This window comes from Anarrhichthys ocellatus, unplaced genomic scaffold, assembly GCF_004355925.1.
Source record: "Anarrhichthys ocellatus isolate YVR2014 unplaced genomic scaffold, GSC_Weel_1.0 scaffold5, whole genome shotgun sequence".
NCBI classification, from domain to species: domain Eukaryota; kingdom Metazoa; phylum Chordata; class Actinopteri; order Perciformes; family Anarhichadidae; genus Anarrhichthys; species Anarrhichthys ocellatus.
This window is the reverse complement of record NW_022280035.1, coordinates 9,379,809-9,403,220: the sequence shown is the minus strand read 5'-3', so window position 1 is coordinate 9,403,220 and position 23,412 is coordinate 9,379,809. Positions and strand designations below refer to the sequence as shown.

At 42.1% G+C, this 23,412-nt stretch overlaps 1 protein-coding gene across 10 annotated transcripts in view; it reads right to left on the bottom strand.

The window, feature by feature from the left end:
- LOC116382119 (ERC protein 2-like) overlaps positions 1 to 23,412 on the bottom strand; it is a 134,807-nt gene that overhangs the window by 34,246 nt on the left and 77,149 nt on the right. For 6 of the 10 annotated variants that reach the window (XM_031844846.1, XM_031844847.1, XM_031844848.1 and 3 more), the window contains 2 exons: positions 8,055 to 8,202; positions 6 to 3,742 (listed from right to left, as the gene is read on the bottom strand). In XM_031844846.1, the coding sequence (XP_031700706.1) occupies positions 3,518 to 3,742; positions 8,055 to 8,202 (373 nt within the window). In that variant the 3' untranslated portion in view covers positions 6 to 3,517. Of the gene's footprint in view, positions 1 to 5; positions 3,743 to 8,054; positions 8,203 to 23,412 lie in introns of those variants that run through there. The other 4 variants (XM_031844849.1, XR_004212707.1, XM_031844850.1 and 1 more) reach the window with 4 other exon arrangements.

The window sequence follows — 23,412 nt, the reverse complement described above, 5'->3', positions numbered from 1 at the left end:
AAAACATGGAAAACATTCATCATCATTATCAATCCATAAACCATCAGTACTTTATGTCCAAAGTCTTCAAAAATAGCATGTATGTGGCAGAAAATGGCTTAATTTTGGACCAAGCCATTAAATGTACAAACTATGGCCCAGTGGTAATGTCTTTACAAGTAGTCTAATCGCTTAATGGTACGGTCCACCTAACCCCCTGTGAATTGTAATCAAAACACTCCTGTTCATTGTCCTCATTCAGAAAATTGTGTATGATATCATAAAATGCTTTCTGCAGTGTGATTGTTAGGAATCAATAACTAAACACAGAAGGGGTTTCCTTGGGGCTGAAACTGTGCAGACAAGAGCCCTGCTAACAGGAAGGCTAATTCACTCAGACACTAACATTACAATGGTTAGCATGGCCTGGCAGCTCAGTATAGCCAAGCTCTTGCCTGCATAACGCTTAACTAGGCTGCGGCAAAGTTGAGTCTATGCTACATAAAAGCTAAAAAAACACAAGGGCCTTGGCTGCAGTCCACAGCGGCTTTGGTTGGACTGAGTGGTTGTGACAAGCTTGGTAAACTCAGTAGGCGACACCTAAGCAGCTAAGTTATAGATGTAATGGCCTTTCAATGGAACATGCTAGATGCTAAATGCTAACATGCAGTTAATGGCTGTGACAGGCCCTGTAAACAGAGCCAAGCTTATAACCACTGAGTCTGCCAGGTTAAACACACACACATACACACAAACAGGCCGAATACCATATGCTACTTCTCATAAACCTGAAGCAGGCAGCATGTTACGGCTTTGAAAAAATGAGCAACAACCCAAAAGAATATGTTGTATAATTCTGTCTCTGATAAACACTTGCTGTTTTTTATTTCCTTCCGAGGCTGCTGCCAAGTATCTGGCAGTAGTGCTGGCATGGCTAAATGAGAACAATGTGAACACAACATGCCTGTCGAACTGCACACACTCCATGCTGAAACACAGACCTGGGGTGCATCTCAAGAGGCTAAATCCACTTCCTGTGCTTGTCTCCTCTGATTAGATTTCACCTGTCCTCAGAGAAAGTCCATCACGGATTAAGTAGAGGACAGGGAGTATAGTTAGAGGATTGGGACGGACTCACTGGATGTAGCAATGAGCTTTGAATGGCATGTGGTTTGGCTCCATGGAAAAACCTGAAGTGTATTCCGTGTTCACTATTCCAGTGCATGCATTTGTGCTCATGATTCTTAAATGTGCCAGCTGGGTATTCATGTCGTTTGTATGTGTCTGTGTTTGGGCAAAAAAAAAAAATGTTTTAAATGCAGGTGTGGTCACTGTTATTCATGGCACTAGCTGGAATGGCATTGTGGTCTGCAGGGTGAGTGTGCAGACCCTCTTCATCATCATTATCATTATCATCATCAATCATCCTTCGAGTGGTGTTCCTGGACCAGGCAATACACTGAACCACTGGCCACATTTGGACATTTGAATACGGAAAGATGGTGGGAGAAAGGACTGAAGGAAAGACTGAAAGAGACATGGAGGCATGGAGAGAAAAAATGTGAGTGTGAAGAAAATACAGACAGCAGATGTAAAAGTCTCACCTCAGGGACACACACACACACCAACACACACACACTTACTGTGACCTCTGCCGAACTTCCCCATGAGGTCAAAGATCAGATACGAGGAAAAGCCATGAGGTTATTGGCTGATCTCTGTCAAAAGAGTCTGATGTTTCTCAAGCTTATGTGCTTGACACAAGAGGGAGAGCAACAGAGAAACAATGTAGATAAATAATAATCAACTGTGGATTGTGGACAGAAGTGGATGATGACATCTTGATACACATCTTTAATTTTGACATTTGGTTCCAATGCAATGTGTCAGCAGACTAGACTAAATATACACTATTTGCAAATGTACACATGTTAGGCATTGTCTTATATCAAACCTATGCTTAATAGAAAAAATATTTCAAATCTGTCCAGATTGATGAGTTATTTTGTTACTCTCTGCATTCTTAACAAGACTTCCCAGCAACCCGAATAATACTTTTTATGCTAGGCTTTTCAGCACAAACTAAATATCGCTTGCAGAGAGCTACTGTTTTATGTGTCAAACACTATAAACACTGCTGCAGTAATGTAGTGCCGGGCAGCCATTTTGAAGGAAAGATATTTACAAGTGCAAAGTAAAGAAAAGTAATGTGTGATACTAAAAAGTGACCCCCTGCAGCTAACTATTTAATATGGAGCTGACCCTTGTTGCAAATTATTCTGCAATACAATAAAACAAAGCAGGGACTTGATATCTTGATAATATCATTTTGGCAAGCCAAAACATAATATAACCTAATGACTACACAGCTAGCATTTGAAAGTGGTCCTTGTAGGATTAAAGGGTGGTTTTAAGTGTTAAACTATGTTCCATGTTATTCCCACTCTAGACTTTGATATACCATAAAAAGCTTCAAAAATAGATGTAGATTAATTCTGTAGTTGGAAAGGATGCAAATGTTCAAATAAATATACCCTGTTGTATGAGATTCTGCATGAAAAGTATGCATATGGATGTCAATCAACCCCAGACACTCACATTCTTTTAGGAATCAAAAATAGAGTTTTTCCACAGGCGTGAAAGACTAAAAGAATATTAAAACCAGCTACCCTGTCCTCTTACATATTGCTACGGTATGTGTGGTGTGTTGCATGTATATGATTGTGTGGTTTTATACATGTGCGTGTGTGGGGATCCCCAGTGCATGTTTCACTCCAATTTAGGCAGCAGTTTCAGAAACATTCATAAAGTCTATAAACGTATATTAGTGCATATCAGATAGAACTGAAGTGGAAATCCCCAGGTATTGCTCTTAAATCCCCAAACATTACATACACACACACACTTCATCTTCCTAGTTTGGAATCCCCCCAATCACAACCTCTTGACAACAATAGAGCTGTGATGAGTTTATATTGCATTGAAATAACTAAAAGCTTTTATTAGCTAATGGAAAGACAGTGAGATCGTCTGTCCTTCTTTGAAGATTGCCTTCCCTGTTCGTGATTTAATCTTGTATCAACAAAGACTCAGATGTGCACCTCCATGTGCCTCTAAACACGCACACGTACAGGCACGTACATCTCAAACACTTTGCGCTGATGACAACAACAGTTCTCTTCAGCTTCCTTCAAACAGACACATTAAGTCTGTCCTCAGGGCAGTCTGTATATGATACGCAGACAGAGAGAAGGAGCTCATATGAGAGATGAATGATGTATAAACTAATCTCACACACAAATCCCATCGATCAAAAACACTTATTTGGCAGCTTTTCCCTTCATGCCTCTTATCTAAATGATATGAATAACTGACTTGGCAGGAAGTAATGGGGTTGAGAGAGAAGAGAGAAGGGAAATTTTATGCTGCCGAGTCCAACCACAACTGACTGGCGGTGGAGATGACAAATATAATATTGCACCAACTTAAAAAAACATGAAAATGAGAGCCCAAAACATGTCTGCTTGTGTAAACAAGTTCAAACTGGGTATATGTCTGCATGTGTGTGTGTGTGTGTGTGTGTGTCCACATTCATATTGACCTGATCCATAGGGGGTCGGTGGTTAGCATGGGGGGGCCCTCTTGGCAGGCTTCGGTGATGCATGTTTGCTGGATGCAAGTGGTGAGAATGGTGAGGATGATGTTGAGGGTGAATGTGATCTTCCTCGTAGTTATCCGCTATCAGCTTCATTCTGCTCTGAGTCTGCCAAAAAAAGGAGATAAACAAGAAGATTTATAAAGCATAATTAAAACACGCGTACACAAGGCCTTTTATTTCTTCAACACTGCTTGTCTGTTCCCTTAAAAATGTTCCCGAGGCCTCAGAATGATTAGGCTGAGGGATTCTTGGATGGGGTAAAATCATGTTGAAATCCATTGAAGAGGATAAAAACAGTGCCGCTAACAACACTTGACAGGTCATAAATTGAGTGAGTCGGAGTGCCTGATGAAAGTATTGTAAGTCTGTCAAATGTCATCCGTACTGCAGATCATCATTTAATTGGATTACACGAATCTTAGTAAGAACATGTTAGTGAGTGTTTCATGTAGCCTAAGGCCACAGGCGTTCTGGCCCGGGTAAAGCAAGATCCTTTTAGATGTCATTGATTCAAATTACTGTCAAACATGTATTTTTCTGAATGCCTGTAAATGGGTATGCAAAGACTATGTGTCTTTGTTTTGTGTCTCTGCATCTGTGTGTATGTGTGGAAGAGGCTGTCATCTTGCCAACATCACTGCTTTGGAGAGAGATAACAGCATAGGATGACTAACGTTAACAATCAGCTCAACTCCATTGAGGCCAGCTGTCTGGGAGATAGACAGAGACAGAGTGGGTGCAGATATATTGACAGGCTCAGCTTTATTCTCTTAACTCCACATACTCCCCCTGAGGGTGGACATGACGGCAGAGCGGGAGGTGGGATTGTGTATGGGATGGAGATGATTCGAAGGAAAGACATGCACACATCTCTCATCCAAAATGTTGCGGCTTTCCTTGTTTAAATGAGAGACAGCCATGGCAGGAAGACACAAGAAGCCTGAGTCAGCTGGGACGATAGGAAGGAGATGGTGTTACAGTCGTAAGCGGCCTGGAGACATCGCTGCTGAGATAAGGCGCTGAAGCCTAATGACTGAGGAAACGAGCTAGTCAGGATCAAAGGAGAGGATGTGGCTAGTATTAAAGAGGTTAACAATTAGCTTAAATTGGAGAAGAGCTGGTTAGATAAGGCGAGAACACCGATAACGTGGTGAGAGGAAAGGAGAGAGACAGAGATAAAGATGAAGAGTGAGGGATGGAGGAGGACTCAGACAAGAGAGACACCAGACCAGTGGTTAGATCAGTTAAAGGCTAGGTGGAAGTGTACGGCCGGCCCTCTGTGACCTCAGGTGTCGACTCTAGCAGGTGTGACTGGGTGGGGCTGGCCTCAATGCAACAGCTGATACCTGTCATTAGGCGAGGACAATTACTATCATATACCGTGCAGCTGATGTAACTGCTGTAGTACAACACAGTACACGCTCTAGGTGCTTCCATACAGACTCTTCCCCAATGCTTACTAATGCTGCTTAATTCTGATAGAGAAATACTTTCAAAGTGAATCAGTAGCTGAGGGTCAAAAAGGCTAATGTGTGTTTAGTCTTTGCTGCTAATCTAATAAGAACCATATTGCTTGTTCCTGTTCATCTAATTACAACCATATTTGGTAGGATGAGAGGCCAAATGTCCGAGACTGTGTTTGCATACGTGTGTGTGTGCACATGTAGTTAACATTTAATGACCTCGGACAAAAACACAATTGAAAAATGTGATGAATTGCTTCTGGAAGAATCTCACTGTGTGGTCAGGACAGCCCAGATGTGGCCATCCAGTTTATTCAAACAGACACACACACACACACACACACACACAAAGACACACATGCAAAAACACACACATACACTTTCTTCTTACACACATATTCCTGTATGCATATGTGAAGAAGGTGAGCACATATAAAATGTCCGTGTGCTGGAATGTGTGCGTTATAATTAGTGTTAATTAGGCGCTTTGCAGAGTAAACAGCTCAGTAATGGCCTCCAGGCCTGCTGGTAGATCAGGCAGCCTGGAATAGACACAGGTGCCACTGCTGGGAGAGGAGAGGAGGGAAGAGGAGAGTTTTTCATTGACATCTCTAACCATAACAGATTTGGTCTGTACTGTGTGTGTGGAGTGAGTGGTCTCTGCATATGTATCAAAGTGCAGCTGCTGGCGTAAACATGGCAGTGATGATCCCGCTGCTGTGCTCACAGCTGCATCCCAAACCTCAATCCAAGCCCTCTGTAAATCACAAGCCTGTCCTGATTAGAGCAGAGCTGTTTTAACACATATGGACACAGGAGGCTGACAAGAAAGGCATTAAATACACAGCTGGGTGAAGACAGCACAAGTTTCACAACACTTATACATACTCCTTTAATCAAGTCTCTGTGTGTTTCTGTGCGTGGAACATTGCCATAAAAGCTGAGAAACACAGAGACCAATCAGGCAGATCGCTTTAAATAAGCTGTTCTAAATGGCACACCTCTGAGAAACACAAAATCTGTTTTTTTTAGCATAGAGAGAGGATAGATGTTCTTGTGCGTCCAAGAAAGAGAGGCGGGGAGGGAGAGAGAGAAAGAGGAAAAAAAGAGAGAGAAAGTCACAGAAAAATGACACACCTCTGAGGATTCCAAATCCATCTTTTCTCAGCTTCAAAGCACCAGTCACGTTTGGCCATCCATCACTAGGATGGGACAACTCAAAGAATTCCCTCATGGGGACACATTTGTTCTGACTCTCTCCTCGGGAAGTCTAAACACTACACTCTTCGTGTGTGTGTGTGTGTGTGTGTGGCTGTTTCTTTATATATATGTGTTTGTCTGTGCTGAAGAAAGCCTATGCCACAAAGGGAGACAACACTGTCTGAGAAAGGAAAGTTTGTCTTAGACGGTAGGCTTTATGCACACACACATACACAAGATCTTCCAAAGGAGGGATGTGGGGAGGTCAGGCAGGGCACTGCTATCTGTAAATCTATCTGCTGTCTACATATCAGCTTTCTCTTATGAGACTCAGAGTCCCATAATTCTTTGGCATTCCTGATCAGTTTCCTTCCGCCATTGGCTGTTGTGGACCTAAGGAAGGCAACCTATCCTTATATGTGTGTCAATGGGTCAGAAGACAGAGAGCCGGCATGTGTCATGTTGAACAACATAACCTCCAGAGAGCTCTTTCTGACTCCTTATAGGAGTGTATGTTTACCTTACAACCTCCACAACATGAATAGTTGACAAAGTATCACACTTTCAGGGCCCCTGCACTAGGAAGCCATAGCACTGCCTGGCACACCGTTGCACTTAGCAGTAGCATTACCATGGATTTAAATGCATGTTTGCCTGACGACTTTCTAAAATATAAGGCCTTCATGTATGAGAAAGAGGACACAAAGACATTTTATGTGCTGCTCACTCCTCTCTTTTCTCATCCCAACCTTTCTTTTTATCTCATCTCCTCTGTTCCAGGCCCGGAGGCTCGTCGTTGCAATTAGAGCTCATCACATCATCAGGTGGACTTTAACTGCTGGTTACCCAAAGGGGAAAACATGACGCATCCAATGGCGATAAACAGATAATAAGCTTTGCTTGAAATTCCTCGAATGGAATTGCCCCCCCTAGAAACTGTTTACCGTTTACGAGACATGAACAAACATAAGTCCGCACTAAAATGCACACCCGTCCACCGCATCTGTTGACTTTTAAATGCACCATGTTTCCCAGAAGCCCCTGTGACTCAGGAGACCGTGTATGTGGACTCCCTGCTGTTGGCTCGTTATTGTTAGCATTCACGTTAGCTCAGTCACTGATGTGGTCTGACCAGACCTAAATGACCGACATACCTTCATCTGTCTCAGGTTATATTGAGAGCCAGGACAATATGGGAAATAGGTGCATGTGCGTTTGTATATGTGTGTGCGTTCTGGGAAATATGTCTCTTTGACCAGATGATGTAAGACAGAAAAGTCCGCCAGCGACTCATCATAAACACCAACCTACGTCTGCGACTTGAGTGCATCTAATGACTCTGATTGCAACATGATTGTTAAAAGAAAAGTTTTCCTTGTGTGTTGATGTGCCTGGATTTGGAATCACAGTTTCTGCTTGACTGGTTTGGTTTATGATGACTGAACGCAGTAAATGTGGTTTGAGGGGGGGGAAGTCTACTCTGTTAACTACCACGGATTATTAACCTCTATCTGTTCCTGGTTTTGAAGTTCAAAAGTCTGCCCATGAGGCTGTCTTAGTGCAGGTAACGCTTCATCATCGGCAGCAGGTTTGAACAGTGCTGCTTTGATTCACATATCCTGAACGGTGACCGCAAGGCCAGGCTCCATTTGTTTCATGTGCAGGCCAGTCAACCTCTTAGACCAGGAGGTGCTGTAAATTGAATTCATCGTTTATATGCACATATACTTGGTGGTCATGTGTGGTGGACTCACCTGCTGTTTGAGCTGGTGCATGAGTTTGTCTTTCTCCCTCTTCAGGGCCATCACTTCTTCCTGGGCTTTTTTCCTTTTGGAGGAGGATAACTCCAGCAGGGCAATGTTAGCATCCTTCTCACTGATGGCTGCCAACAAAGCCTGCTGCCTGAGGAGATGAGAGCGGGAAATGTGGAAAGAAGCAACAGGAAAGAAGTAATGTTATTGTAAATGGACAAATATGTAATAAAAAAATGATTAATATGTATTCCTAAAATAAAGATAAGAAATTAGAATGTAGAAATCTGTTCTGTAGTCAGACAATAGACAGGTAGACAGCACAGAGACACAGCTACACTGCACCCACATCTGCAGCTGTGGGCCCATTGTACGTATTACAGATGTCAGAGCAAACTCACTTATTCCAGAGCTCCTTAAACTCAGACAGAGATTCCACAGAAAAGAGGCAGACATCTTTGAAGTGGTCTGCTAAGTGCTGTATTAATGGTACCTCAGTGTGACTCATGGACATGTAATACGGTAATGGAGTCTAATAGAGTAGGCTAAGGAGGATATGACATCTTTCCCCTGTCCCCGCTGGTTACAACAGTGTGTGTGTGTCTGTGAGTGTGCATACGGACGGGGGTGGCAACGAACGACTGTCTACAGGTGCAGAGAAAACATACCACCGAGCTTCATCACACACACAAAACCAGATGTACAAATATACAACCACAGGACTCAAGAGAATGCCTTGTGTAACCCTTCAGAAGTCTGTGCCTTTGGAGCTGATAGGTGATGACTATTGTCATCATCAAGCAGGATGTTGTAAATCCAGTGCTGTGACAAACACACATTCCACTTTTGTAAACACACGCAGAACCACAAACATATTATCATAGATAGCCGGGCATAAACCCCTCCTGTACTATGGCCATTGACCTAAATTATACTGTAAAAATATGATTAAAAAAAACAGGAGGCACAAAAACAGAACACACATTTATGTACGTATTTATGCAAGTCAATTAATTAATTGTTGATTATCTCTACAACCAGCCTAAGTTCATCTGAATGTCAATTGCAGATGTCTCAAACTGACTATCTAGTGTTTAGGCACTGAAGATATTTTAAGTTGGATGAACATAAAGTGGCCGAACACCAGACTCTTCAATCACATTTGAAATTAGGAGGGTATTAATCTAGCGTGGTAAGGTATAATGTTTTGGTTGTGTGAGGTGAGGGGTAGAGGAGGAGGTATAGATCCAAAATACACTTTGGATTTAATTAAAAATTGACCTGCATTTAGAGTGTTTTTATTCCATGATTTAGTCTCTGTAGAAATAACGCAATTGTGAAAATAAACATGCTGTACTCAGAATAAAGTCCTGCTGATCTGGGACTCCAGATTTGGTGTTTTTAGTACAATTATCTGCACGCCGCATCTGGATTCTCCCATTCAAGGCCATTAATAGGCCTTTGTGTGTTTTTGTGTGTGCTTGCATGTTGTGCATGGGTTTGCGAGTGCATGCACGTGGGTTCTGACATAGATCGGAGAAACTAATCACACCATTAATCACAGAGCAGGACCAACGTGACACTTTTCGTCTCCCCACACCTCCACTGTTATTCCTTTTAATGCTCAAAGTAATGGGAACACACACACACACACACACGCACAGACCCACGTTGGACTTGTACCAGAGCATGTGCTTTAGAATGCAGGTTTATTCTGCTTGACCTGTCCATTTACAATGTAAAAATGGGGCAAGAAATTCTTACAGTAAAAAACTATCAAGAAATTCACAAATGAAACAGCGTCACTGATTTTTAAATCCCTCCACACCCAGTTTTATATCCATGGCCTAACAAACCCAATGATTAATTTTACATTTTAAAGTATGGCACAGTGGAAATCGTAGTTCCATTCCTGTATCTTTGGCTGTGTCACAAGAGTAAAGAGGTGACGCGCAGAGTCATATATGGGCAAGTAATGCAGCACAATGTGTCACTGTTCATAAACAATGTGTCAGATTAACAGCCCTACTCGCAGGATTACCATCTTTACAGCACAGTGCCGGACAGGGGAACTCCAACATCAGGACACATCCTAATAGTCTTATGGTCACACGTTTTCCTCTTTTAGCACTGACTGCATGCAACCACAGCTTGAGAATTGTGTCAATCTAGGTCAGTATGTGACTGTTAATACACACAAAATAACTGGACACTGAGCTGAAAAACATACCATTGGGAATGGGACAACCTTTTTGCAATAATTAGACAATCTAAGTGGGTTATGAATTAAATGCAGGGCCTACTTAATTGAGTGCAGTGACAGGTTAGGGGCACTAACCCCCCACCCTAGTTTTAAAGGGTAGGTTTATCTAATCTGTGAACCAAACAAAGGCTCATTTTTTTTCTGACAAGCACAGAGTCACTTAATGAAGGACTGTTACACCCCCATTCATCAAATTGCCTCTGCTGAATCAACTGATGAAAGACACGGTTTTGGTGTTACTTACCAAAAAAAGATAAGGATGTGATACTTTTTTGATTCCAGCAAGAGCTGCAGTGACACAACCCATCTAAAAATAAGCCATACACAAAGCCCAAGCTGTCTCTCTACATTCTGACATTTTAGTGACATTGCAGCAATTGCAGATCTCTACAAGGAAGCTACACCCAAAAATGTTATCTTTTAATGACCAGAATGTGTGCTGCTGTTTGTGAAGACATGGCTGTCACATCCATCACACGTGCACTCCCTAGCACAGGTACAGACTTTCAAACTGAAAATTATTGATGGACCCTGAGACGTTCTGAACCCGACTAAATTAAACCTCTGAACCAAGGTGGCTGCCATGCTGCAGTCCAAGCTAAATCACTTCCAGGCTCTAAATTAACACAGCAGATTACAGAGCTGTCTCTCTGTGGGTGCTCTCTGAGTTGTACTGCAGGATTGTACTGAGTGATGTCTTCCTAAAACTATAAAAAAAGGGGCATTATTATGATTAGCCAGCCTGTACACTTTGTCTCCCACATCCTCAATCAGTGATTGTGTGTGCATGGTGTGTGTGCCTGGTTGTGTGTCCTGACTCCTGATTAGTATTACTTACAGTCTTTGAACCTGAATCACAGTGGAGCATTTAATCACATCTAATTTGAGTGGCCATTTGGCCTTAGTTGTTTTTTACACACTTGCAATGTACATGAATCTAGCGGACAGGATTCATCTATCAGAGACACACACATACACACACACACACACACACACACACACACACACACAAAGACAAATGCTTGTACTGTATTGGCTGGCTGATCTTGGAGGTGAACCTCTTCTCTTTCCTCCCCTCTTTTCTCACTCCTTGCTTAACTTAGACTTGGCGAGTCCTGGACAAACAAAGGATTATCTTCATTTCTTTTCCGATTGAAAGGGTCGGCAATTAAATGTTTTTTTATGACAAACTTGTGATTCGTCCTAATAAAAGTCAGACCCCATGCATTAAAAAGTCATAAGGCAGTCTAATAAAAGGACAAATGAATCATGCTGCTGGATGTCATGTAAAAATCTTGTGTACTTTACTGTTTCTATTTTATGAGATACCAGTATATATGCTCCTCATATATACTTTAAGTAGTATAGATTGAGCATGCAAGGCTCTGTGGAAAAGCATAGGCGGGACTGACATGGAATTCTCAGCTGAACTACAACATGTGATTCCAATTGAACCTTCATGGTCCCTGGGACATATTGAGACATTTGGATCGACAGAGGTGGGAGATGGATGGCTAAAGTACATGACCATGCGATAAAAAGTGAGAGGAAAATGGGGGTCGGTACAGACGATACGGAAAGAAAAACTGGAATGCAAAGAGCGAAATAAGAGAAGGGTAAGGAGATGTGAGGCGGGAGAAGATAATTCGGGACAAAAGAATAAAACATTAGGAGAGAACACTTTGATCAAGACGTCTTTGAGGTGGGGCTGCTGTTGAAGGACGGCAGGCCAGACAGATTTCTGGGTGACGAGGGGTTAAGATGGGGTCAAGAGTGAGAGCGTAAACACAAATGCATACTTTTGCAAAAAAACAAATTCAATGACAGCGGATGTCAGGGGAGGAGTACTAAAGAATAAAAGAAATGAAAAGAGATGAAGGCAATAGTACATGTTTGACAAGAGTGACTGCCACCTGTACTGCATGAGAGGAAAAAAGGGGAAGAAAAGGAGAGGAGGAAGGGAAGAAAGGAGCAAAGGTAAAGATTTAAGAGTCCCAGCCGACCCTAAATCAGCTCAGAGCACTCCATGTTGTTATTCCTAGGCGTCATGGTTGAGGGATATGTGTTTATAATTTGTGTTATGACTTACTTGAAATTATGAGTGTCGAGAGTCAGTGGGACAGAAACAGATGCGTCCATGTAATGCCCGAGGGAACCATCAATACTGTCTGCCCCTAAGCGCAGTGTATGCATGTGTGCGTGCATTTGCCTGTCTGTACATATTTCTGCTTTCATGTTCTCATGTGCATGTGTAATGTATTTTGTTAGCAAGAACATGGGGAGCCCACTAATATCTGTTCCCAGACCATCCATTATAAGGTCTTCTAGTTTGTGATCATGCCCTTCAACCACTTAACTGTCCGGCTCTGCAGAAACATTCCATGTGCATTTTATGGCCGTTCCTTGATTATGAGTGTGAAGATGCGGCACAAGGCCGAGGGCCCCTGGCTCAGCGGTACTAGAGGCCTGTGGTGAGAGCAAGCAGAGGACATGAGGATGGGGCATGGTTGAGTGACACTATTATTTATGGCCTTGGAACATTGTGTTATTTACAACTGAGGAGGTACGGAAAATGTCTATCTCCAACAAAAAACACACCCTGGCTTCATTTGGAAAGCTTGCTGCAAAGCCAATTCAGATGGTAAATCTGTGTTTCAAGTGTAAATGTGAATACAATGTTGTTTTTTTAGGTAAAGCCAAATTTTGGCTCCATGCTAACCTGTAGCCGCTAACCTCAAGCCACATACCAGATGCACTTATTACCCACTTCCTTCCGAATGCTTGCCTGGATGAAAGGCTTTTTTTTATCTTAATTGATAAGATAGGAGTTATCCATCAAGCAAGAATGCTAAACTACATGCAAACCTTGAGCTGGGCTTCCCAAGAAAAATCCATGACAGCAGATGGTTCTCCCAGAACTGGGCCAGGTTGTGTGTGTTTTCACTTCACTAATAAAATATACAACCCACTTACTCTGCTCAACCCCACTCCCACACTAGTGCTCTGACCGGTGGAAGTGTGGGGGGGGGGGGGTTTGGGGTGGTCTAATTGAAAGAGTATGCATCAGTTTTACAGCAACAAGAGGGAAAATACGAGAGGACAAAAATCAACAAATCTGCCAAAACTAGCCAAATGTTTAGAGTGGGAGCAGGGACGAGGAGAGATGGCTGACTTCTCCCAGAGATGAGCAGGACCAGACGGCCACCGCTGCATTCCAGCCAGAGAGAGGGGAGACAGATAGAGAGACCCAGACAGAGAGGAACAGAGAGAGAAACCAGGTGGCTGTGGCTGTGTGTGTGTGTGTGTGTGTGTGTGTGTGTGTGTGTGTGTGTGTGTGCGCGTGTGTGTGTGTATTGTGTGTGATTCTATAACCATATGAGCTGACAGCAAGTGTCTCTCATTTCTGTTGTTCAAAGTGATCTTGTGAGCTGTTTTTTCTTTATGTCTTGATCAAAATAAGGTAATAGGCTGTTAGAAGGTAACAACTTTGAAGAGAACCACGTGTGACGGCGACGAAAAGGTGGAGGAGGCTGGTTCCTAAGTTCTTCCTTCCTCCCTCCTTCACCTCTCACCCATCCCTCCTCCCACATTCAGCACGACACAGTGGTTCAGTGATTAGCACTGCAGCCTCACAGGAAGTGATTTTAACAAAACTGAAGCTGATCAATAAAATGATCAATGTTACGTCATAAAAGAAGTTCCAAATGGTATTTTGGAGTAATACATCCTGTCTGAATGGGCTCAAGTTCAGGACCATTTACTATTCATTTTTATACATAATTAACAAGATAATAAAAGTAAATGAAATGTAAGTGAATTATGTAGAGCAGCTCATATCCAACATAAATCACCTGAAAGTCAACACTATTAAGAAGCATTCAGAGAAATACTTTAATCAAAGTCACCTCTAGGGCTCACAAATTAAAAAGCTGCAAACATAAAGCCATGATGAGATATATTACTGAGACTTTAGAGGTCAAATATCAAACTCTGGTGTTTTTTAAACGACAAGCAAAGTGACAGAAGTCTGGTGACTAAATGTCTCAAACGAGCAGGAAATGAACAGCAGCGTCAAATGATTGTTTTTAAAACTGACACCATTAATAGTTTCATTAATATTAATAGTGAGCAAAAAAAGCTGCTGCACAAGTGATGATGGAGTTGAAAAATCCACCAAAAATATCAAAATTCAGCAGAAGCAACCAGTGCAGCCTGCAAAGAATAATTGTATCTGTGTGTGTGTGTGTGTGTATGTGTGTGTGTGTGTGTGTGTGTGTGTGTCGATATTAATCTCATAGTTGAAGATATTCCCAAAAAATGTAATAAACACAAGCTCTGGCTTTGACAGAACGACTGGAGGCTTATAGTGCTCACTTCCATTTCCATTGCATCACCTTTTGAGGATCAGCTCGGGGTCGGGTGGATTCCTGTTGTTGTAAAAACAGGATAGATAAATAAACAGGCCTAGTGGGATGTCAGCGATGATTATGATGTCACCGACAGCTCTTTCCCATTTGGACAAACTTCGGTGTCTCCATCTGTGCCGGTGTTTGCTTGAGTGCTTGTGTGGGCGTACTTTTTACTGTGCAACCTTTGTCTTTAACATCAATGCGAGAAAAACACAATAAACATTAGATTAGTCGAAGCATCTGCCAATCTCAAGAGCTGCCTGGCACAAAGCCTGCCTACCTGGCTTCAACCAATAAGGTGAGCCCTGACCCTAAACCTCCAGGGATCCAGCAGGGTTCTCCGTTCTCCTAAAGTTTGTTTTCTGTCTTTATCGCCTCTCAGCTGACTGACAGTGTCTCCCCAAGGCACAAGAGACAAGACAGGGGGCTGTACTGTACCACACACATGTAGGGCTCCCCTGCCTCGCAGTCAGACACACACACACACACACATACAGCAGCTGGGTTGTTTAAAGCTCCCTGTCATCTGAGAGAGGTAAGGGTCACAGAATGAGTAACACTGCTCCAGTCACACTACTGTAAGAACACACACTCACACACTCTCACACACTCTCTCACACACACACACACACACACACACACACACACACACACACACACACGGAGAGCGGAAGAAACATGCACACATATGCAGCATGTTAAGAAAGAGCACGAAGGCCTCAGTATAAACACTGATGAGTTATGCCCCCTCCTCCCCACCCATCTTCTTTTTTCTAGATCAAAAGATGAGACTATACAATATGTGGCAAAGGAGATGGTGTTTTGTTGAGGTCAACTGTGAAAAAAGTAGAGCCACCTGCAACATACATATGCTGTTCCTTTACAGAATAATTATTTTGTATTATTAATTAATAATCTAGTCTGAAGTATTTTTCTAAATACCCTATTATTTCCTAGAGTCAATTGAAACATTCCTTTCTGTGTGTCCAAGCCTCCAATTTCATAAGTTAATCAATTTAAAGTGATGTAAAAGAAAGAAAAACTGAAAATCCTCACATCTAAAAAGTGTGATTAATTGCTTATCAGAATCATTATTGATGAGTTTGAGTGACTGCTTATTGAATTAATCATTTAATACCTTTATACACTTTTGAGGATTCCTCTCTATGTGAAATTAAACAATGAAAACAAAGTAAGCTTTATTTGCAAAGTGCCAAAAGATGCCTGCAAAATACGATGTGCATCTCATATTAGATACAAACAGGAGCATTATTCTTTGCCCTCTTTTTCTGCACTACGGTGAGAGGAGCTACAGTAATGCCTGTGCTGTAAACTGTCAGTAATGTAAACTGAAAATACCAGGAGGACACCTTCTGTGCTGCGTCATTTGAAGTAGAGCTCCTCTGTATAGTCTTGTGTGTTCCACCTTGTTAAAATAGCCATCTGTCAAACACAGCTCATCAGACAGGAAGGCCACCACAATGTGTCTCTCCTCCCATTCTTTAGCTAATCAAAGAGAGGAGCCTCTCATCGGAGGAGAGAATGGCATCACCTCCGCTTTGGACTTGAACCTCTTTATCTATCATTCGACTTCTCTCTACCTCTATCATTCTCTAATTGGCTTTGTCGTGCCCTATACTCACTCCAGAGTGGGGCTAAATATTAAGTTCAAGGAGGTTATGCAAACACGTTGAAACAGCCATCCTTGGCCTAAGTATTACCCTGAACCCTTCAATTACCCGCCTTGCTTTCCTCTCTCCCCATTCCTCCTGCCTTTCCTGTCCTCTGTACGGGTTCTCTCACTACGGTCAACTGCAGCCTGGAAATACAGCGCAGGGGCAGAGAGTACAACACAGTGGCGCAGTATTACATATACGGACACACACAAGAGTGCACCCAAAATACACAAGTACACACAAACCGATGAAAGACGGGTCCAGAAAACTGTGGGAGCAAGTACCCCTAGTGTATTTTCTCTGTGCTCCAAATGTAGGGCCTGGCGGTGGACCACAGCTGAACCACAGCCGACATGCGGTGGAATGGGAGGCCACCACACTCACTTCCCTTAAAGGAGCCATGGAGACACGCACACACACATATGGTCAATCACAGAATAACACACACACATACACACCTATATATACACACATGTTCAGCAATTTCCTGGATAGCACTGTCATGACGATGGGAGTCCATGTTTAAAAAGTGGTTTGAGGTGAAGAGACAGATCTGTATGGGCTGTTTCCCACAATGCTTTGCCAGACAATTACACAAACCAATTAATGTGGTTACTCTAGCACAGCTAGGACTTAACTCCGTGCAAGCCGAGTGTGCGTATATGCACGTTTGAGAGAGAAAATGTGTGTATGCTCCTTTGGCCTGTATTACTCTAAAATTATAGCTTTCCTTGGAGCTTGGACCGGTTGATTTCCCGTCAGTGTGTAAAGGACACACAAGGTCATACTAACATTCACCCCACACTCCATCAGCCAATCACAGTTCTTTCCAATCACAGATACATGAGCTCAAGTATTATTTTAAACGGCATACCCGGAGAACTACAATACCCACAATGTCTTGTGTGTGTTCCCAGCAGAGAGCTCCATTAATTTCACAGAATGAAACCTGAACCGTAACCAAATGTTGGGAGGGATGGGTTTTTTAAAGTTAAAAAGTGTATAGTGGTAAAACAAAATCTTTTTTTACAGTTACTGCAACATATATCCCTAAACAATGTGCACATGAATATATAGGATATTCTGTCATGCTTTGTAATACACCTGTTCACACAGATGTGCACAGTGGTGGAAGAATGAGATGTTGTTGGCTATATATGGTACCAGTTTGTAATGAAAATAACTTGGTGAAGGTCTGAAAACTGAAACCAAATCAGGCGCACCTATGGGACATTTATAAAGTGAACGAGATAATATGATACTACAATGTAAAAATACATTACAAGTAAAAGTCCTGCACTCAGAATTTGACTTAAGATAATTCATCATTCTATTTCTTATTTCAGTGTGATTTTTATTATTATTAGTGAAACATGACTGTGTTGCCAGCCTTTTAATGTTGCACAGTAGCTGGTTGACTATAGATGTCAAAGAAATGTAGTGGAATCAACAAGTACAGTGTTTTCCATTGACATGCAGTGGAGTCGAACAATTAAGTAACTCAGGAAGCATGAGTATCTTTAAGTGCAGTGCTTGAGTAAATGTACTTACCACCTGCATGTGCAAGGCTGCATGCCCTTACATTACCACATAGATTGAGCACGCACACGCTCACACATCTGCTAATAATTAGCAATCCTCCGATTCTAACCTTGGTTAATTTGGGTTTCTTTTAATGAAGGATGGTAAAATCTAAGTAAAACTAAAAAGACTCAAACTGCTCTGCTTTGCGTTGAAGCAGCAGGAAACACGTGCTTTCTTTACAGTCTGCTACACAAACACACTCTGACCGCATACTAACTTATACAGACTTCATTAGCCCAGCTTGAAAGTGCATAAGGGAGAAAATATATTCAAAGCAAGAGAGACAGAGACGCAGACAGAGAGACAGACAGAAAGTCCATTCACGCACACACACAGTGGTCTAGGTAGGGTGCTGATTAGAGAAGCTGTTGCCAGGTCTGGACAGGCTTGCTGTATATTTAAACAGATCAGTGAGGATCATGGGATCAAAGAGTAACATGATTACTACCTGGCCTTCTGATAAAAAAAACTCACTATTATTTCCCTGTCAATACACACATTTGGAAGCACACACACATCTAAGCACGTTCACATCAACACAAACAGACACAGGGAGTAGACACAAAGATAGACACAAGAACACACACGCACACTCACATACACATTCTCTCTCTCTCACACACACACACACACACAAACAGACAGACATATACACCCACAACGCTCTATAATCTGGGTAATTTGTATGTTGAAGCTAGTGTAGACAGATCACGCCTCTGGTGCATTCAGCCGGTTGTGTCATTGCATTTGCTTGTTCGTCAGTCGGTGTGAATTCCCAATAGAGACATACCCGTACTTGTAAAGTATAGTGGTTGTGAATATCTTTCGTGTGAAGTAGACACATTGAAACAACCTGCGCTCTTGTCATTATGGCACTTCTTGTTCGTGGAAAATATTTGAAAGCGTGTGTGTTTATGCATTTTACGAGCATATGAAAATTGACGCTGCAAGCGCAAACACATGGACTAGTGCACGAGGATGCAAGCATGAAACAGCATTAGTGTGTGTCTTGTAATCACTGCAGCAAAAAGTACACCGGCTTTTATATCTTTCAGCTCCTTGCCTCAGGTTGTCTTACTAGAGTCCAGTTTCCTCTTGCCTTTATTATATTTTGTCAGCTTTTTCCACCCCACACACCTGTGCATGGATTCAAACATGCCTCTGGTTTTTAATAAAGAGACCACTGGTTGTGTGCAGTCAGATGCTGCGGACAGACCCACTGATATCCAGATAACACACACAACCGAGCCAGCTCCCTTGGTAGATTACATCACAGTCATTTTAACAATGGCTTCCACTCAGTTATTTTCCTTGCTATGGTGTCATACAGGAGTGTGTGTGTATGTGTGGGAACGAGTTGTTCATTTTTAATTTTTCATGTTCTTGAGTCTTAATTGATCATTCTGTCTGTGGTCACTCGTCAATCATGCTCGGAGTTCCAGTAGGAATTTAAGTTTGTTATAATGTACTTAATATACATCAGGGACCTTAAGAGGCTTACATGTGTTTGTGCACATAAATGTGTTTGTGTTTTTATGCAGGAGGGCGACACGGCTTGATGCATCTGCTTCTATGTGTGTGAGTGTTGTGTGTGTGTGTGTGTGTGCATGCTGTGACCAGGCAGTAAAGAGTATTACGATGGTGCTGTTCTGTGTAAAGACACGGATGTGCTCCACTGACATCTGAGAACTGTGGGTAAGACTAAGTGAGATCATTAACTAACTGAGTTTCTAATATACCTTCACTTTTTCACTGTCAGAAACACACACACACACACACACACACACACACACACACGCACACAAAACTATAGATTCAAAATATATTTGAGGTTTTACCTCCAGATGATTATATTGATCTACAAATAGTCATTGTAAAAATGATTTCATTTGTTTTATGGAAAATCTGAAATAACTTAAGAACTGATATAAGGACTGTTTATGACAGTAACATTAAGACAGCAGAAGTGTAGAAGATGTTTCTGTTGCCCAGACTAATATACATTTTGGGCAGTGCCTGAAATGGTGCCACTGCTCACCAGTACTGAGTAATGGCACTTCGGACATGAGAACCATTACTTCTTATTGTGCACTGCCACCTCCTGGTGAGTCTAGGTGCGCACCAAGGTGGCAACTGGCGGCAACTGGCGACTCTGAAGAGTGAAGCCAATGCGTAAGAGTCTCAAAACTTGCATTATCTCTACTGGCCAGCTGGGGGCGACTCCTCTGGTTGCAAAAAGAAGTCAGATTGTATGGAAGTCTATGAGAAAATTACCCTACTTCTCACTTGATTTATTAACTCACTAAACATTGTAAAGATTAGTTTATGTTTTTAATAGCTAGTTTCAAGTCTTCTTGAATACAGCATGATGTCAATTTAGTAAATTATGGTCCCATTTAGAGTATAATAGACCATAAAGCGGAGTATGCTTTAGGGCGGGCTAGCTTGTGATTGACAGGTTACTACAACTACCAGAGCCGTACAAAGCATCTCTACATTTCTCCTCCTCAGTCCACATATGGTGTGCTGTAATGCAAGACGGCGAAGGCCCAAACGCCGAACTGGAGTCTTCGAAACGTCAGTCCACGAACCACTGGGTTACGTCATGATGACGACATCCTACGTCATATGTGCGCACCCCTAAACACCTGTGTAACTGCGTCTCTAGGCAAACACATAGCTAGCTTAATCGTGAGAAAACCGCACATAAAAAATGCCTTTGGTATTCTTTCTCATTATCCATCTACTCTGTAGGCCAAAAGGTATCATATTTTAAGTTGGTTTTGTAGCATATGCAATATCATATTTTTGTACAATTATTGAATCAATAGATACATAAAAAAGTTTCTATTAACCAAATATGCCTTTATGTACAAAGTGTGGAAATGTATTTTGCATGTAAGTAGGCTTAATGTATGTAATGAAATGCACACAAAAAAACATATACAACCAAGATATGCGTATAAATATAAATATATCCAAGACACACAGGATGATCATGTAATTCAACTGCTGAATTTGGGTACTTGCATCTTTTTTGGTCAAATTTAGGCTCTGATTTAAGGTGAAACTGATGTGAAACCGAGGAAAAGTTTTCACAACAAATTGACTTTGTATTCTTTACTATACCTTTTTGTATTCTATTCTTTTCTCTACACCAATAATCTGAGCAGACAAACGCTATGATGCGATTTTGCCGATGACACAATGACTTGCCGTGACTATATGCATTTGTAGATTTGTATAGATGTGTTCTAAATAGAGCGAACATGGTCTGTTTCAGAGTTGTTAGGTTTCCCACAACTGTTACAGCAAAGAGAATACAGGTGTGTTTTTGTGTGTTTCCTGGACTTTGAAGTAGAAACATGCTGAGATAATACAGGAAGACAGAATTTCAGAGAAAGTGGCACGCAGTCATGTGGGGGGGAAAAGAGTTTAAAAAAAAAAAAGTCTGCACCACTTACAAGTCAAAAAGACTGGGCTTATTTTACAACCACACTGTGATGACAGGGTGTACATTAACAATCAGCTCTCATTTTGTGCCAAGGATGGGCTGGAGACCACCTCAGAGCTACAGAGGATCCAAAATAGACTCAGCTGGGAAGGGTACAGACGCACATACAAACATTTTGACACAAACATCCGTCTGTGTCGCAGAACATCAACTTTGAAACGAGGTGAAGAGCATGTGAGGAATGCATGTTAGCAAGCAAGGAAGAAATGTTTATTGCTCTTTTATCTGCAGTCATGCAGTCAAAGGAATCTGCTTAGAAGTTTGGGGAAACACTGGCACAAAACACACAGTGACTGACATGTCGAGATGTCTGCAGTGTGGTGTGCGTGCAGATACATGTGGGCTTGTGTCTCTGTGTATCTGCATAAATGCATTTAGTGTTGATGCTAAATTTGTACTCTTTTTGCACGTCTATGTGCACGCACAGACGTGCACACACAGACGTGCATGTATGTTTATCGTGCACTGAGCTCCCAAAGTGACATGTCAGGACACTGATGTCAGGAAACTGACACTCCGAGTCTGACAAACAAACCATGCAAGGAGAAGGATCCAAACAATGTGCTGCAATTGCTTTATTACTCTGTGTTTGCCCTAGGTGTCGCATTACTGAAGTCTTCAACACCATAAAAGCCTTCTCTATGGTTCAGCCCTGTGTTTGTGTGTTTGCTCTGGTAGAGGCTCCCCTATGACTGGTTATATTGGACATGCTCAAACAAAGCCAAACACACAACAGGAGCCGCAAGCAATTACGGCCTGCCATAGTGCATAACTCCACTCTGAACACCCCCTGTTTCCCCCTCGCCATCCACTCGCCGTCTCTTTCTCCTCTACCACACATTTCAAGGCTTGTGCTACCATGAGCCTCCATTCACAACACACACTTGCATATCAGTCTCAGCACCATTTGCATGCTCCCTCTGCACTGGCATCCCGTGCGGCGTCAGCGGCAATAACACTGTTTGTGTATATGTCATGTTTAGGATTAAATGTTAACCTCAGTGGGCAGAATATCGCTGACTGGCACGGGAATGCCTGTAATGCTAGCAGGCAGCCTAATCCAGTGGATTAATAAATATTATGATGGTTTAGCAGAGAGCCGGGTGGGCCTGTGTCTCCATTTCATTCTGTCATTGGGAGACATTTGTCACCATCCACATCATCACGATGCACCTACTTTCTCTTTATGCTATTGTTTGATGCAGTTTAAAATATGCCATTTATGTTTCTCATCTTGGTTCTTGAGTCACTTCTGCACAGTAGATTAAGACATCAGAGCAAGGCCAGTCACAGTAAGTGATGGACATCCAGTTTGAATCAGATCCTCTAGAGCCTGAGTAGAGGGTGATATCTCACTGCCTGTGGCTTGGACAGCACATACGGTAAAGATCTGTTTCAAATAAATGTAAGAAAAACTGGTAAACTCAATCTGGGTCAATCTGGGTCAATCCTCCCCCCCCCCCCCGAAACCCCTTTCCTCCTCTCTCTTTGTCTTCCTGTCTCTCTCTTGCTGTAGTTGGGTGTCTCTTTGGCCTTTCGTCACTAAACACCTCATAAGAGAGACGTCTCTTTTTGCAAAAAGTGATGGAGGACAGGATGGAGAGATGGAGGAGCATTGCAGATTTAGTGTTGGATAGGTTGTGTTTGCTGGAGGTATGTACCAGTTGTGTACTAATACAGCTAATGATTGCAATCGAACCAGCAAACAATTTCCTGAATTCATGTTATATCATGTCACTAAGTTACCGTGCCATTATTCCAGCCATGCCCCTGTGCCACTTTTTGAAAACCAGAGCATTACATAAAGCTCAAGACTCGATTAGAATGAATAAAATGCAGAAAGTGCTCATATTATAATGATAAAGCCAGTGTGTGTACATTTATATATATATATATATATATATATATATATATA